The sequence below is a fragment of the Ixodes scapularis genome, unplaced genomic scaffold, assembly GCF_016920785.2.
Source record: "Ixodes scapularis isolate PalLabHiFi unplaced genomic scaffold, ASM1692078v2 PGA_scaffold47__10_contigs__length_4178495, whole genome shotgun sequence".
Classification (NCBI taxonomy): Eukaryota; Metazoa; Arthropoda; class Arachnida; order Ixodida; family Ixodidae; genus Ixodes; species Ixodes scapularis.
The window spans coordinates 3,385,689-3,399,246 of NW_024609876.1; the positions used below are offsets into that span (position 1 = coordinate 3,385,689).

Here is a 13,558-nt window from a genome sequence, read left to right on the forward strand (position 1 = left end):
TTGAACGACACACACTGCCACAAACAATCAAGGCTGGATACCTGAACTGCCACATCCGCCCTTTTGTCCCCAACCCCCAGCGGTGTTTCCGTTGCCAGCGTTTTGGTCACGGAACACGCAGCTGTCGAGGGAAGGCGACTTGTGCAAAGTGTGGCAGTCAGGATCACATCTCTGACAATTGCGAGAATGTGGCCCACTGCGTTAATTGCGATGGACCACACCCTACCTACGCTGTCCCATATGGAAGCAAGAGAAGGAACTCATTGCCATTAAAGCCAAAGAAAATATCAGCTATAGCGAAGCGAAGAAAAGGTATTCCTTCACGTCGAAGGGATCGTACGCCGACGTGGCACGGAGGGGTCTTGTGCCATGCTCGGAGTCGAGGGCTACCCAGGTCTCATCTGAGGTTCTGGAGGCAGCCCTCAGGGCCCCAACCCCCCAGCTAGGGCAGCAGTGCCCCCCTCTTCATGGAGGGAGTGCACATGCTGCTTCGCTGGTTCTAGACAGGCCGGCAAATGCCGCACCGGTCCGCACTTTGCGGTCTTCTTCCGGGGAGAGGGGGCGAAACTCCCGCCCGACCTCCTCAGAGAGGACCTCCTCTTCGAAAGAGCGGCACAACCCTCGTGCCGCTCCCCCAGTACCCAAGGAGCCGGAGGAGGCAGAGTTGAAAGACACTCTGCCCAGCACCTGCGGTGCCTCTTCGGCTGGTCGTGGCCGGGGCAAGCCACCCCGCACTGTATGGCGATGTTTACCTTCATCTTTGTGAAGTGTCCCTGGCTTACATGGATTTCCGACAAGCCTGGGGGAACTTTTAATTCATTCTCTTTGTCCATGTTTAGTGCTGTCTCAAGGTACTCCAGCTTGACCCTGGCACTGGGCAGCCCATTTTCTTCCATGGTCCGCTTGCTGAGAACAAAAACTTCAGACCGAAGGAGTTGGCCTCGAATGTTCTTGATCAAATGTGCAACGTCCGCCATAAAATACAACCGGCGTCCTTGCAGGTGTGGGTGAGGAATGCTACAAGTTGTGTCCTCGTTTCTCGTGCTGATAAGCCCAAGCTCGCGCCACATGGCCCGGTTTGACGCACCCATATCGCTAGTGACTGCAAGTACCTTCAGTCCCACCTCATAGGACAACTTCACGAGGTCCAGAACAAAGTCCTTGAGGAGGGTGCCATCAAGTGACCTTCCTGTGAAGTGGTAGGCGATCACTTGTTTCCATCGGGATGTCAGACCTCCTAGCATAAATACCAGGGCACGATTAGCGTCGTCATTCTTTTTTGGGAGAGTAATGGAGTCAAGGAAGCAGTCTTCAGACTGGTCATGCTCAATGCCTGGCACAATTTCCATTTCGTCTAAGAACAACACACAGTCTCGTTCTGCCTCTTCCATGGCGTCGGCTTTTCTCTTTAAAATGTCGAACACCTCCCCGAGAATTCCAGGCAAAAAGTGAAAGCTCTGCATTCTCCTCAACAGAGTTCTGGTGCTGGGCAGAGGGTAGCCCAGTGTTCGGAGGAGTTCGTAGCCTGTTGTTCCACATGCGAACTTCATTTGTAGGGCTTGTTTTATGGTCTGCAGAGACCATGTCATTCCCCTGCTGGACTGCTTTGCAATTACCTTTTTCTGGTCATGAGCCAGGAACTTCGGGTCCCTGAGTGCCCGAAGTTGTTCTTGTGCAGTTTGTAGCTCATTTTTCAGTCTGAATTTTTTTCTTTGCATTGTCATGATGATGTTGGAGGTTGTTATATTTTCTAGTCACATCAGCTACAACTTTTTTTAGCTCAAGGCAGCAGAGGCTTTCTGTTTGTGCTGGCGTGCTTCCTTGTTGCAGCTCACTGTCGGTTGGTGACAAAAGGTCGCCAGCATCTTCTACCTCCGCATCAGTGCAAGAATGCATGGGAACGAAGTTGTCTTGCACAGAGATTGAAGTAGTGGCTATCGACGTAATCAGTTGATGCCCTGTGCCATCCGACGCAGTCGAGGTCTCACCACAGGCTTCATCATCAGGTGGATGGACGGGTGAGCCGGCAGTAGTCTCAGGCAATTTATTGCCACTACTTGCAGGCAAGCCGAGTGAGCCCATTTCGGCGTTTTCAAATGGCCGCACAGCTTTCTTGGGGCTTGACCTTGCTGGCTCGTACTTTTTGGGTGAAACTAGAAAGAATTAGTTAAGGAACATATTAATTAAATTTGAACACAAGAAACAGTTGCCTTAAAAAAAAAAGAACATGTGATAAATTTGGTTGAGACGCACTTCAACAGCATTGCTTGGTCATTATTTGGGGGAGAGTATCCGGACATCCTGCGCATTAAAACCAGTGGCAGATCCAGATCCAATCACCGTGGAATATTCATGTGACCCGAATAATGGGAAGACATCCTTGTACTGACAAGGAAAAGGAACAAGACGTGGGGATCCAGAGCAAAAACCAGTCTCGCGGTCAGTTCATTGGAGGCAGTGTTTTGTTCCAAAATAAAACTGTAGATGAAGGTTTTCTTCCCGCAAAGTTTGGGTTTTTCTTATTCAAGGACCGATTTTGATAAAGCCAACTTGGGAATAATTTTTGTGGTTTATCGAAATGTACTGAAAAACCTAAACCACAGTCTTAGGTCGTGCGAAGTGGGCACAGAGTTAAATCAAGATTCTGTTATCCCTTGCTTCGTAGCGGGAGGTATCGCAATTGTGTTTTGAATATCTACACTTTCTGTCGCTGAAGAGGAAATACCTTTTTCTACTATTTGTATGAGTTTAAACAAAGATCCAGCACACAATAAGGTGTGCAGCGAGTGTTCCCTCTTTGTAAATCCCACCTAGGGTGCCTACATGCCGCCGCAGCGGAGCGGAAACATGTAGGCATCCTAATCCCACCCCATTTTTTTGTTTTTTTTTTCAACCTTAGGGTTTCCCTTTAGGGGATCCTCTGGATCCGCCCCTGATTGGAACATATTAAAATTGTACAAAAAGTTGAAAACTCCTAGTTTTCTAAATTCTCATATTTACTTTCAAGAGGTACTACAAAATACAGGGTGTCACAAAAAGATTTAACGCTAAAATGGCTCGCAAAAATCAAGATCTTGACTGATCTTGTAGCAACTTTTCTTGAAAATATCTTTAACTGGTCACATTGTTGTGCTAAAATTTCAAGTCGGAACTCGGAGTACATGGAAAATAAGAAAATAACTGATTTTTTCAACGACGCAGCTGTAACTGTCGGGGAGACACCGAACGACGGCCATGTTTCTTCGCCTTATCCAGAGATGGCGCTACAGATTCACTGGACGCTGACTGAACGAAAAAGCGCGCTTTTATCCGAGTTTTTGGTTGCGTGGGTTATTTGCCAAAATAAGGTTGTTTAGATTTTCAGTTAAGTTTTACAGTGCAGAAAGCGTCACGCCATAAATATTAATAAATAAAACCGCCAATGCGTGCTCCAGAAATGGCGTACCTTCGTCTGCGACAGTTCTTGTTTCGTGCATCGTCTGCTTTCGCAGTTTGACGTTTGAATGAGACACGAGAGGCAGCCAGGGGTGCGACCGATAAAGCAGCGATTTTGTGGCTCTGAAAAGAGCCGCTGAAATTGTAACGACTTCCGGAATGGGTCGTTAGTAAAAACCCGGGAGACGAAGTGTACGTTATGAGTGCTGCGACTCGACTGCCCATCGGAGCCGGTTTAAAGGGATTGTCCGGTCAAATTTTGTATTCAAGAAAACAATTGAATATCATTGTTATTGCCTCGATACGCATCGTACGTGCAATATCTGAGTTTTATATGCCCCTCTGCGTGAGTAATTGAATTTATACTGCTCCAATCGCATTCTAGCGCAAACGCTGCTTTTGTTGCCAACATTGAAGCTCTGACGTCACAAAACACAAAGCGAGCATTTTTGTCTCGTCGTTTGCCTGCGAGTGACCGCCTCAGTGTGCTTTGTTTCTGTTGTTGTGCTCGACTTGTTTTGTGGTTGGGTGAGATTTTTGTTGCGCGGTTAGTGTAGTGTAACGAATGAAACCGGAGAAGCGGCACAGCGTCGGAAGACGGCCGCGGGTGGCGCTGGCGCTTGCAGCACAGTCGTTCCGGCTATGGCTCCGGCTTGGCCGCTTGGTCACCTTGGCTCCGGCCGATTCGCAGCTGTCGACTACACTGTCGTCTGCTAGTTTCACATTTTTATACACCTTCAAACACAAATCGTGTCGTTGGAAGTTCACTGGAAACAAATAATTGTTTTTGAGATATTTATATTAGTTATGAAACCTGTTAGGGTGCCAATATCTGCCGGCCGATTGAGGCACCCAACAAAGCTGCGGATCGAAGCGCCACCTACACAGTCTTCCAAGGACCGGCCGTTCCCGATGCATGGTGGAGGCTACGCGATAACCACGCTACCCCTTTAAGCCACTGTAACCGAGGGTGGGAATTTGGCTGATTATTATATTCTGAAAGCGTTTTAGGCACCTGGTCGCGTAGGTTTTGCTCTCTGTGGTGAGTGCTGAAATATTGGCTCACATAAATTGTCTCTTTTTGATGCTATGTGGGGATCCACAGTGTTGATATTCTTACTTACAGACACGGGAAAGGTATTGCCCTCTTGATAGTCCCCGCCTTCAGTTGCTCTCGAATGCATATTGACGACTCCGATACAATGCAGAGGTCTGGGATCTAGTGCGTTGGCACTCGCATGTCCTTGTAGCTGAACATAATACTGCATGCTTTGTCCGCTGGTATCTGTGGACGCCCACTAACGGGCCTGGGAAAAATTCCGAGAATCGGCCTTTATGCCGATTCTCGCTTCAAATTGACGCCAAAGTTATGGTCGATAACTGTCTTGGCCAAGACGCTATCGTCAGGCCTTCGTCTTCGAGGTGACCAGTATACCGACCGTGCGCTGCCGCCAGTGACTCCCGACGCAAAATAATCCTGATGCCGCGAACCTATCGTCGAAATGCAAAGATTCTCTTTGAGGGGCATTTGCCGCTACCTTCTTGACTTGTAACCGACTATAGTTCAGAACTTTCTGGCCGAATCGAACAGACCTTGAGTATGCAGCGAAACCGAAGCCAACAGCTAGGCCATCTCGAAATGATACCAGAAGTTGTATTTAGCATGCGTGCAGCCCGATATCTGTTCTGCCCGTGTCTGAAAATGGAGCGTGGCTCGTCCAAGCTCGTCCAAGTCAAGTGACGACATGCATTTGAACGGTTCGCCGTTTGCCTTCGACCCGCGGACATCGCCTCTGAGGGAATGACCCGCGGCCTCAACACCAATCCAGTGGATCCGCCGAAATGTGTAGCCAGATGCCGCTTCGTGTACCTGGGTGCCGCTTCAGATGCGAAATCTGCATCCTTTGCTTTGCAAGCGCCCCTATAGTTTGATCGGCGTCCGTCGCAGTTGTGTTTGCGCGAAACGGCAAACATTTGCTCGAAGCTCATGGCTGTCTGCGAGTAATAGCCTGCTAAAAGGCATGAATTTCTTTGCACGTGCTTGGGAACTGCATTAAAAGAACCCTATTTCAGTAGGGCACTGCCTAGGAGACTATATAATTCGAAACAAAATACAAGACATCCATCGACCCACGCTTGTTGTCCTGACCACCCGACAAACCTTTGCGTTTTGTGACGTCACGCAGCACCTACGGATGTCAGCCATTGACACTGGCAAAATTCGGGGTGCAGTTTCGTACGTAGGCTCATGAAAGGTTTAATTAATAACGGGAGATCACAAATCAAAATAAAAATGATGTTTGTCTATACACCAACTCATGTTACAAACAAACCGGAGCGCCCCTAGCGGACGCCACCGGCGCAGTGCATGCGCGGTGGACGGTGGTCAAGAAGCCCGCCGTCGCCCATAAACAAACCATTGAATTGCAATGTTTTCGGCGTCGGTGGGAGTTCCCGTGCTCGTTTTCGCGTTGGAATTGTTGATTCTACGTCCTCCTAACAATGTCTAACTACTTGAGTGGCTTCAGCAAAATTAACGAGGCAAAACTTAGCGTGAATAATGTGACTTGTGGCGATTCATTTTATTCACGTGGACGCCGCAGAATGGGCGCTAAAGCCTGACTCGCACGATGAGATTCTGCTCGCTATTTTCAGTCGCGACGTCGCTCGGGCTGCAAAAGCGTGGACTGTAGCTGAGATGGTGGACGTCGATACTGAAAACCGCAAGTAGTATCGGGCATTATAAATCGGTGATGGCCACTAGTAACAATGATCAACATCTTCTTGTATCTACTGTTTACACTTCTTATCCCAACCAACCTTCAAGAGTGTTTTGAGGCCTGCACTTAGTTCTTATCGCAATTACCGGGTCAACGTTTGGTGGATGGGCTGCTATCGTTTGAACGAGCTGACGACAAAAAGCAGACAAGTTTGAAAGAGCAGACGACAGTTCGAACGCTTGCGCAATGGAGTGCGGGCAAGAAGCACCGCGTCCCGCATCAACAAACCATTGGAATGTCACGTTGTCGGCGTCTGTGCGAGTCTGCATACTGTTTTTTGCGTTAGAATTGTCTATTCTACGTCCTCATAGCAATGTCTTACCACTTTAATCGCCTGAGCGAAATTATCAAGGCACGTTACACCGCTAAACTTTGCGCAAATAATTTGATGTGCAGCGATTCATTCGCATGAACGGCGCAGAATGGACGCCAAAACCATGATGAGATTCTCCTAGATATTTTCGGTTGCGACGTCGCTCGTGCTGCAAAAGTGTACAAGGTAGCAGCGATGATCGACGTCGATACTGAAATTCGGAAGCGGGAAAAGACCAAGCGTAACAAGTTGGTGATGGCCACTGGTACCAATGATCAACATCTTGTATCTGCTCTTTACACCGAGCCAATTTAAGTCTTTTGAGGCCTGCAATTACTTCTTATTGCAATCACCGGGTCAAAGTTTGGTCTACAAGCCACTTTTGTTTGAACGAGTAGACGACAAAAAGCAGGCTTGAAAGAGCAGACGAAAGTTTGAACGATCATGCGGCCGTGTGAATTTGAAGACGCACTGAACCCGCGGGTGGCCCGGACAACTTGGCGGTTTACTCCCGTTCATGTTGGAACAAAACAAATACATCTGCCGACCACAAAGTGTTGCCCGCACAAGCAATCGTAGTTCGACAGTGTCTGGTTTACCCTTTTCACGGCTACTATCCACATACTCGGACGAACGGAGCGGGAAGAAACACGTGAAAACTGATTTTTAAACCTTTCCAGATGCTTTTAGTACAGTCCCTGTCGCAGCATTTTGACGAGAACGCAGGTTTTTTTGTCTGGTTTATCCAAAAAGAACACAAGAATGCATGTCTCGCACGGCGACTTCTGCCCACCGTCCCAGACCGGAAGAGTGACCAACGCGCCACCACCGCGGCATGACGTAGGACAGTTGAGTTTGTGTATATGAAGGCTCCCTCGACGTAACGAGCGCAAGAACTTAAGTACTTCCGGTTCCGACCAGACAATCCCTTTAATAACTAGCCGCTTCTAGGCCATTGTTGCCAGATGAGACTAGTGATGCCGTTACACCTCCCTTTCTTTAACCACAGGTGTTTAATATTTCTCTTGATCAAAATTACAGTCATAGCTGAGTCATCGTGGAGCCTGACGCATCCGGTTAGATTGTCGAACTGGTGGTGGGTCAGGTGCACGAGCGCTGACAGGGGGACCAAGATCCATATTGGGCTGCGAACCTTCCTGGTCTTGAAGCAAAGGGGACTTTTGGCTCCGACTCCATTGAGGTCTCGCCTAAAGAGTCTTATAGGGCTTTCTTGTGCAGCCTGCATTGTGGTCCACTCCTCAGGATGTCTGTCGAGGTTGAAGGCCTCTGGAGTCGTCCGCAAGTCCTGCCTGTTTCTGCAATACTCCGCACCATCCTCGGTGACAACCTTGTAGGAACGCGAAGCAACTTGGTCCTTGACTTTTACCTTTGCCGTCCATCCTTTGTCAGTTTTCATTTGAACGACATTCCCTGGGCGCAGTCCTGGTAGTGCTCCTCTGGCGGTGCGACACATCATCCGCTTTGTGGGTGCATCACCCAATGACGTGGTGAAGTCTGGTAGGCCACAGTGTGACCACGTCCCATCAGCAGCTTGCTTGGGCTTTGGCCGCATTCGAGAGGCGAAGTTCTGTAGTTCAGCAGACCTTGATAGAAGTTCCCTCCTGCAGAGCAAGTCTTTTTCAGGATATTTTTGATGATCTGCACACCTTTCTCGGCTAGCCCATTGGATCGCGGAAATCGAGGGCTCGAGGTGATGTGCCTGAAGTCGTAGTCTGCTGCGAAAGTCGCGAATTCTCTGGAGCTGAACTGAGGAACTAGTTTATTTACATGGGTATATCGTTTAGCATATTGGCAAAAGAAGCGCGCCGAATGGGCAGCGAACAGGTCCTTATATAATAAAATCGGGGTTCTGGAGCTGCTGTGCCATTGGTTGGTTAGCGCCGCATTCCAAAGTTGGCCTCGACGTCAACCTCCTCCTCTCGGCCCCGATGTTCGGTCGCTGTTCTTCTCCTAATTGAGGGCGACTAGTAGGCGATTGTCTTGCATACAGTAGACGCAGACACAACAGACTACCCATCTGTTCAGGGTGGGATTCTGTCTGGCGTTCCCGTGGAATGCAGACGCCTCCGTGGAAGGCAGACGCCGTAGACAGAACACACCGACGGCAAACGTCGGTTCTGATGCCCTTGAGCCGAGGCCCGAGAGAAACGCTTCTCGGGTTTCGGGCGAACGTGCAAAAAGGGTTCGGATCGCACGCCAACCGTCTAGACATTCGCTTGGTCGTCGTCCACACCAGAATGCAAGGTCGATCCTTACAAACACAGGGAGAGGGAGACGGGTCATAACAATGCGGAGAAACTGGTACCACCCAAAGGGGGTGCTAAATGTGCAAAGGCGCGAGCTGTCATCGTCAAGCGGTATCTGGTAGGAGCCAGAATTTGCTTTTAGTCTTGAAAACACCCTGGCATTCGTTAGCTCCGTTTTGATGTCCTCGCGTTTAGGCATCTCAAAGTGCTCCCAACTTAGGCATTCATTGAGGTTGCGGGGATCCATGCAAATTCTTAGGCAGCCATACTCTTTTCGAACGAGGACCAAGGGGCTCACCCATTCAGTCGGTTTGTCAATCCTTGCAATGATGCCTACCACTGTCATCCTCCAGTACTTCTTTCAACGGCTGCTTCGGCAGGTGAGGCACACGTTGTAGAAGCTGTACAACCGGACGGGAACCCTGTTGCAGGACGATCCTGTAGGCCTTTGAGAAACATCCCAGACCACGCAACAGTTCTGGATAGTCTTTCAGGACACGCTCTCGGAGAGGCGTCGATTTTGGCTGAGGTTTTGAAGTTGCTGCAGACACGTCGGCAATTCGCTGGACAAGGCCGAACTGTTCGCTTGCCGCAAGCCCCAGAAGCGCCTGCCTCTGCTACACTACAAAGAATTTCACGCCGACTGTCTTATCTTGACGAGTCGCCGGCAAGACCAGTGTGCCAGCGTGCTTGATAACATTGCCACTGTAGCTTCACAACGTCACCTTGCTTTCTTTCAGCTCGACTTGAATACTGCAGTCGCTCGGCCAGCTCAAGGGAAGTAAGTTAACTTGGGAGCCAGTGTCCACTTTCAACTTCAGCTTTTTATCGCCAACATTTGCCTCAATCAACCACTCCGGTCCACCCTTCTTGTCTGCCACTTCCAAAACTTCAAACTCGTCGCCGTCCGAAGCGCTTTCAGTTTCTTTTTAGACACCGTCAATTGCTTTTGACTTGCAGACCACCGCAAAGTGATTTTTTCTTCCACACTTTCGGCACTGTTGACCATAGGCAGGGCATTTTTTCGGTTGATGTTGCCTTTTGCATCGGCCGCATTCTTTGCCCCTTGGTACTTTGACTTTGCTCTGCGCTTCTACAGTCTTTTCTGACACCATGTAACGACTTCCGGAATAGGTCGTTAGTAAAGACCCGGGAGACGAAGTTTCCCGGGTCTTTACTAACGACTCATTCCGCTTCTAGGCCATTGTTGCCAGATGAGGCCGGTGATGCTGTTACATGCCGTTATAGAAAACTGAACTGCGGTCTTTGTAATTGTGGTCAAATGCCTCATTCACACACACATACACTCGCAAGAAAAAAAACAGAAACGGTTAGACTCCCAGCTTGATGTGCCCGCCGCGAACTTCAATGCATTTTTCCAGCCTCCTCTTGTAGTCCTGGAAGACGGCCTCCCACACATCATCACTAATGGTCTCGAACGCGTCGATGATGTGTTTTTTCAGCTCCGGGATGGTCCTCAATCGCCGGGCGTACACTTGGGCCTTTACGTACCCCCAGACAAAAAAATCAGAAAGGGTGAGGTCCGGAGACCGAGGAGGTCAAGCCATGTTCGGAGAGCCGTGGCCCATTCCATCTCCCGGAAAACTTGTTGTTGAGCCAGGCTCTCATATTACTTGCATAGTGGGGAGTGGGGAGGGGCCCCATCCTGTTGGAATAGGCAGACATCATGTTGCACATGTGCAGTTTCCAGCTCTGGTAAAATCTGTTCCTCCAGCATCTTGAGGTATGTGTCACCGGTCACCGTAAAATTGAAAAAGAACGGGCCGACGACCCCTTCTCGCCATATGCCGCACTACACGATGACTTTCGGCGACTGAACAGCATGTTTGGTCGACCAGTGCGGGTTTGTGCCAGACCACAACCTGCAGTTCTGTTTGTTGACGCGGCCGTCGAGATGAAAAACTGATTCGTCCGGAAACAAGAGGAATCGCAGGTTGCTGGGGTCGGCCTGAATCCGCCAGCTTGTCCTCGGAAAACTGCACTGGCCGTGCATAGTCCTTTGGCTTCAGTTCGTGAAGGAGCTGCACTTTGAACGGGTACATTTGCCGGTGAAGCACCCGCCACACGAAACCCCGGCTTAGGCTGAGCTGACGAGCATCACCAGGTTGAATAAACCTGAGATTGTGGTAGAAGTGAACATACAAGTCGAAGGAACAGAAAAGGACAGGGTGATGTCTCAAACTCAGCTACCAGGTTTATTTAGTCTTCCTCCTTATATAGCCTAGAATCAGCCACCACCAACAAAAATGGGCAACCTCTAACCACTTCAAACGCCAAACGCTTATCTCTGAGCAGCCGCCTGATCGAGAGGTGGGGCTGCACTTCGAAACCGTCGAGAACGGCTTGCTGCTGTTTTCATATCAGCGACGTCTCTACATGGTTCGTAAACTTGTCATGTTCCCGTCTTGGGCAAACCTTGTCACCTTCTTGATGATGGTTGGCCGAGAGGGTGGTCTTCTGTTGAAGGCGACCCGGCACTTTGTTCGGACTTGCTTGAAGCTTCCAGTTGTTGTGTACCAGAGAACCACCTGGAACCTCTCCTTGAAGCTTGGTGTTTGCATGGCAAGGCGTTCAACAAAATAAAAAAAGAAACAGCGATAACAAATGAAGTTAACGCACTGAGGCAAGAGAATGATGTCAAACTGCGAAAGCAGACGATGTACGAAACAAGAACCGCCGCAAACGAAGGTACGTCATTTCTGGAGCAGACGTTGGCAGTTTTATTTATTCATATTTATGGCGTGACACTTTCTGCACTGTGATACTTAACTGAAAACCTAAACAACTTTATTTTAGCAAATATCCTACGCAACCAAAAACTCGGATAAAAGCACGCTTTTTCGTTCAGTAAGTGTCCAGTGAATCCGTAGTGCCATCTTTGGATAAGGCAAAGAAACAATGTCGTCGTTCGGTGTATCCCCAACAGCTGCCGCACCGCCGTTGAAAAACAATCGGCTATTATTTTCTTTGTACTCGGAGTTCCAACTTGAAATTAACCATGTGACCAGTTAAAGACAGTTTCGAGAAAAGTTGCTACAAGATCTGTCAAGTTTTTGATTTTAGCAAACCATTTTAGTGTATGAATTTTTTTTTGACACCCTGTACTGCATACACAGTTGACTTTCTTTCAGGGACATCATTCGAGTTTTGTGTGTGAAGTGACATTTACAACTGTGACACAGAAGACAATGATATATTTTGCCGTCCTCTCCCTGTATGCTGGAGTCTCGCATGTTTCATTGGGCTAAAATTGTCACTTTGCTCACCTTGGGAAGAAAACAATGTTGGCACCGCAGTCTGCTTGAGGCGCCGCCACCCGTCTGCTCGTTTTTCTTCGTAACAGGACTTTTCGAAGTGTTTCTGAAATGTTTACGAAGGTCTCAGACGCAACATCATAATAAATATTTCCTATATCCACATTGACAATTCAACTCTGACCCCACATCGGTGTTTGTAAAGAACTTATTCAAAAGAAGGGTAGCTTTTGCACAATTTCGCCGCGAGGCTCCATCATTTACCCACATCAACAAATTGAAGATGTGTTTGTAAACTGGGTATTATATACCCATAGGGTTCAGTTAGCCTCTTCTGCTATGTGCACACCGGCAGTTATATGAGGTGTTCAGCAGCACCTGCTGCATAGCCCTGAACCACATTCTTTTTAAGTTTTTTGTTCTGCGAGTGGCACCGGCTGCACATTTGTCAGTATTTTGTCACTCTGCTCCAAGAAGTGGAATTTCGTCTTACACAAGGACAGACCGATGTTATTAATTTTAAACGTGAACTGGAGTGAAGCTTCTTTCATCGCTGCTGAATGCACGGACGCGTGCACGTAGCACTGGTATCACGTCGCCCCGAAAGGTGCTGGAGTTCCTCCGAGTGCTCGCGAGGTCACGACCGGAGCACGCGTGAGCTCGCGTTCGAAGCTCAGCCGCTCAGCGGTGCCTCTCGTCGCGTATATGCTCGAAACGGTTTTCGGTCGCAGTTCAAAAGCAGCGAACGTACGGATAAGGGAGAGCCAGTCTCGCTCGACCATCCCGCCGCACTCGCTAACTCAGGACCTCGGGACTGAAAGTTTTCGCACTTACGCTGCAAACGTGCGATGCCTTCGTCGGTTCCCAGAGAGGCTGCCTGATAACAGCCATCCACGCCGTCTTCCTTTCTTGCTTGGTGGGGAACCTATACAACACTGCGCCATTTCTGGAGTTCCCGCGACAAAATGGAACGCAACAGACCGGCATTGCACGCCGAAACTTCGCCGTCGGAACGAGAGCGGCGAGCGCTCCCTAGCCCTAACGGGGATTAGTGGCGTAGTGCGAGCAGCGCGAGCGCACGACCGGCGAGTGTGACAAAATGGTCGACGAAAACAGCAGAGGTTGCCATGGTAACGAGGTAGGCAACACTCGATTGTCGGCAACAGGTATCACAAACGTCGCCACCCTAAACAGCGGAGCGGTGGAAACATGTAGGCACCCTAAGTATACCCTTTTGGAGCACGTGCAATACCACTTCTTTGATGGTTTTCTTTTCAGATTTACACACCTGTAATGGTACGAGATGGTTGTGCACGTGTCTGAGTCACATGCAATCATGCGACCCTTCTCTGGCTTTTTACAAGTGCAGTACACTGCCACAGCAGAACGTCCGACATCTGGATCTAGCCGCCGCGTGACCAGCTCAGGCAGAATGTGTCTTAAGAAAAAGGATTCTAGCTTTGTCAGAAGCTCCTCCCACAGCTGCTC

At 49.1% G+C, this 13,558-nt stretch overlaps 1 protein-coding gene across 1 annotated transcript; it reads right to left on the minus strand.

Annotated features, from left to right (window-relative positions):
* Positions 1-758: 758 nt before the first annotated feature.
* Positions 759-13,173, minus strand: LOC121837532 (peroxynitrite isomerase THAP4-like). The gene is made up of 3 exons (XM_042293143.1): positions 12,905-13,173; positions 12,083-12,176; positions 759-2,153 (listed from the first exon to the last, which is right to left on the minus strand). The coding sequence occupies exons 1-3, from the start codon at positions 13,055-13,057 to the stop codon at positions 1,687-1,689; spliced, it is 714 nt and encodes a 237-aa protein (XP_042149077.1). The 5' UTR covers positions 13,058-13,173; the 3' UTR covers positions 759-1,686.
* Between the last annotated feature and the right edge of the window lie 385 nt (positions 13,174-13,558).

What these genes read in the sequence shown, in the direction of transcription:
- LOC121837532 (XM_042293143.1), bottom strand. Translation starts at nt 13,057, where the DNA reads ATGCCGGTCTGTTGCGTTCCATTTTGTCGCGGGAACTCCAGAAATGGC. An exon ending in AGGCATCGCACGTTTGCAGC is followed by an intron (nt 12,177 to 12,904) that starts GTAAGTGCGAAA and finishes TAAACATTTCAG; the next exon opens with AAACACTTCGAAAAGTCCTG. An exon ending in AACATTGTTTTCTTCCCAAG is followed by an intron (nt 2,154 to 12,082) that starts GTGAGCAAAGTG and finishes AATTCTTTCTAG; the next exon opens with TTTCACCCAAAAAGTACGAG.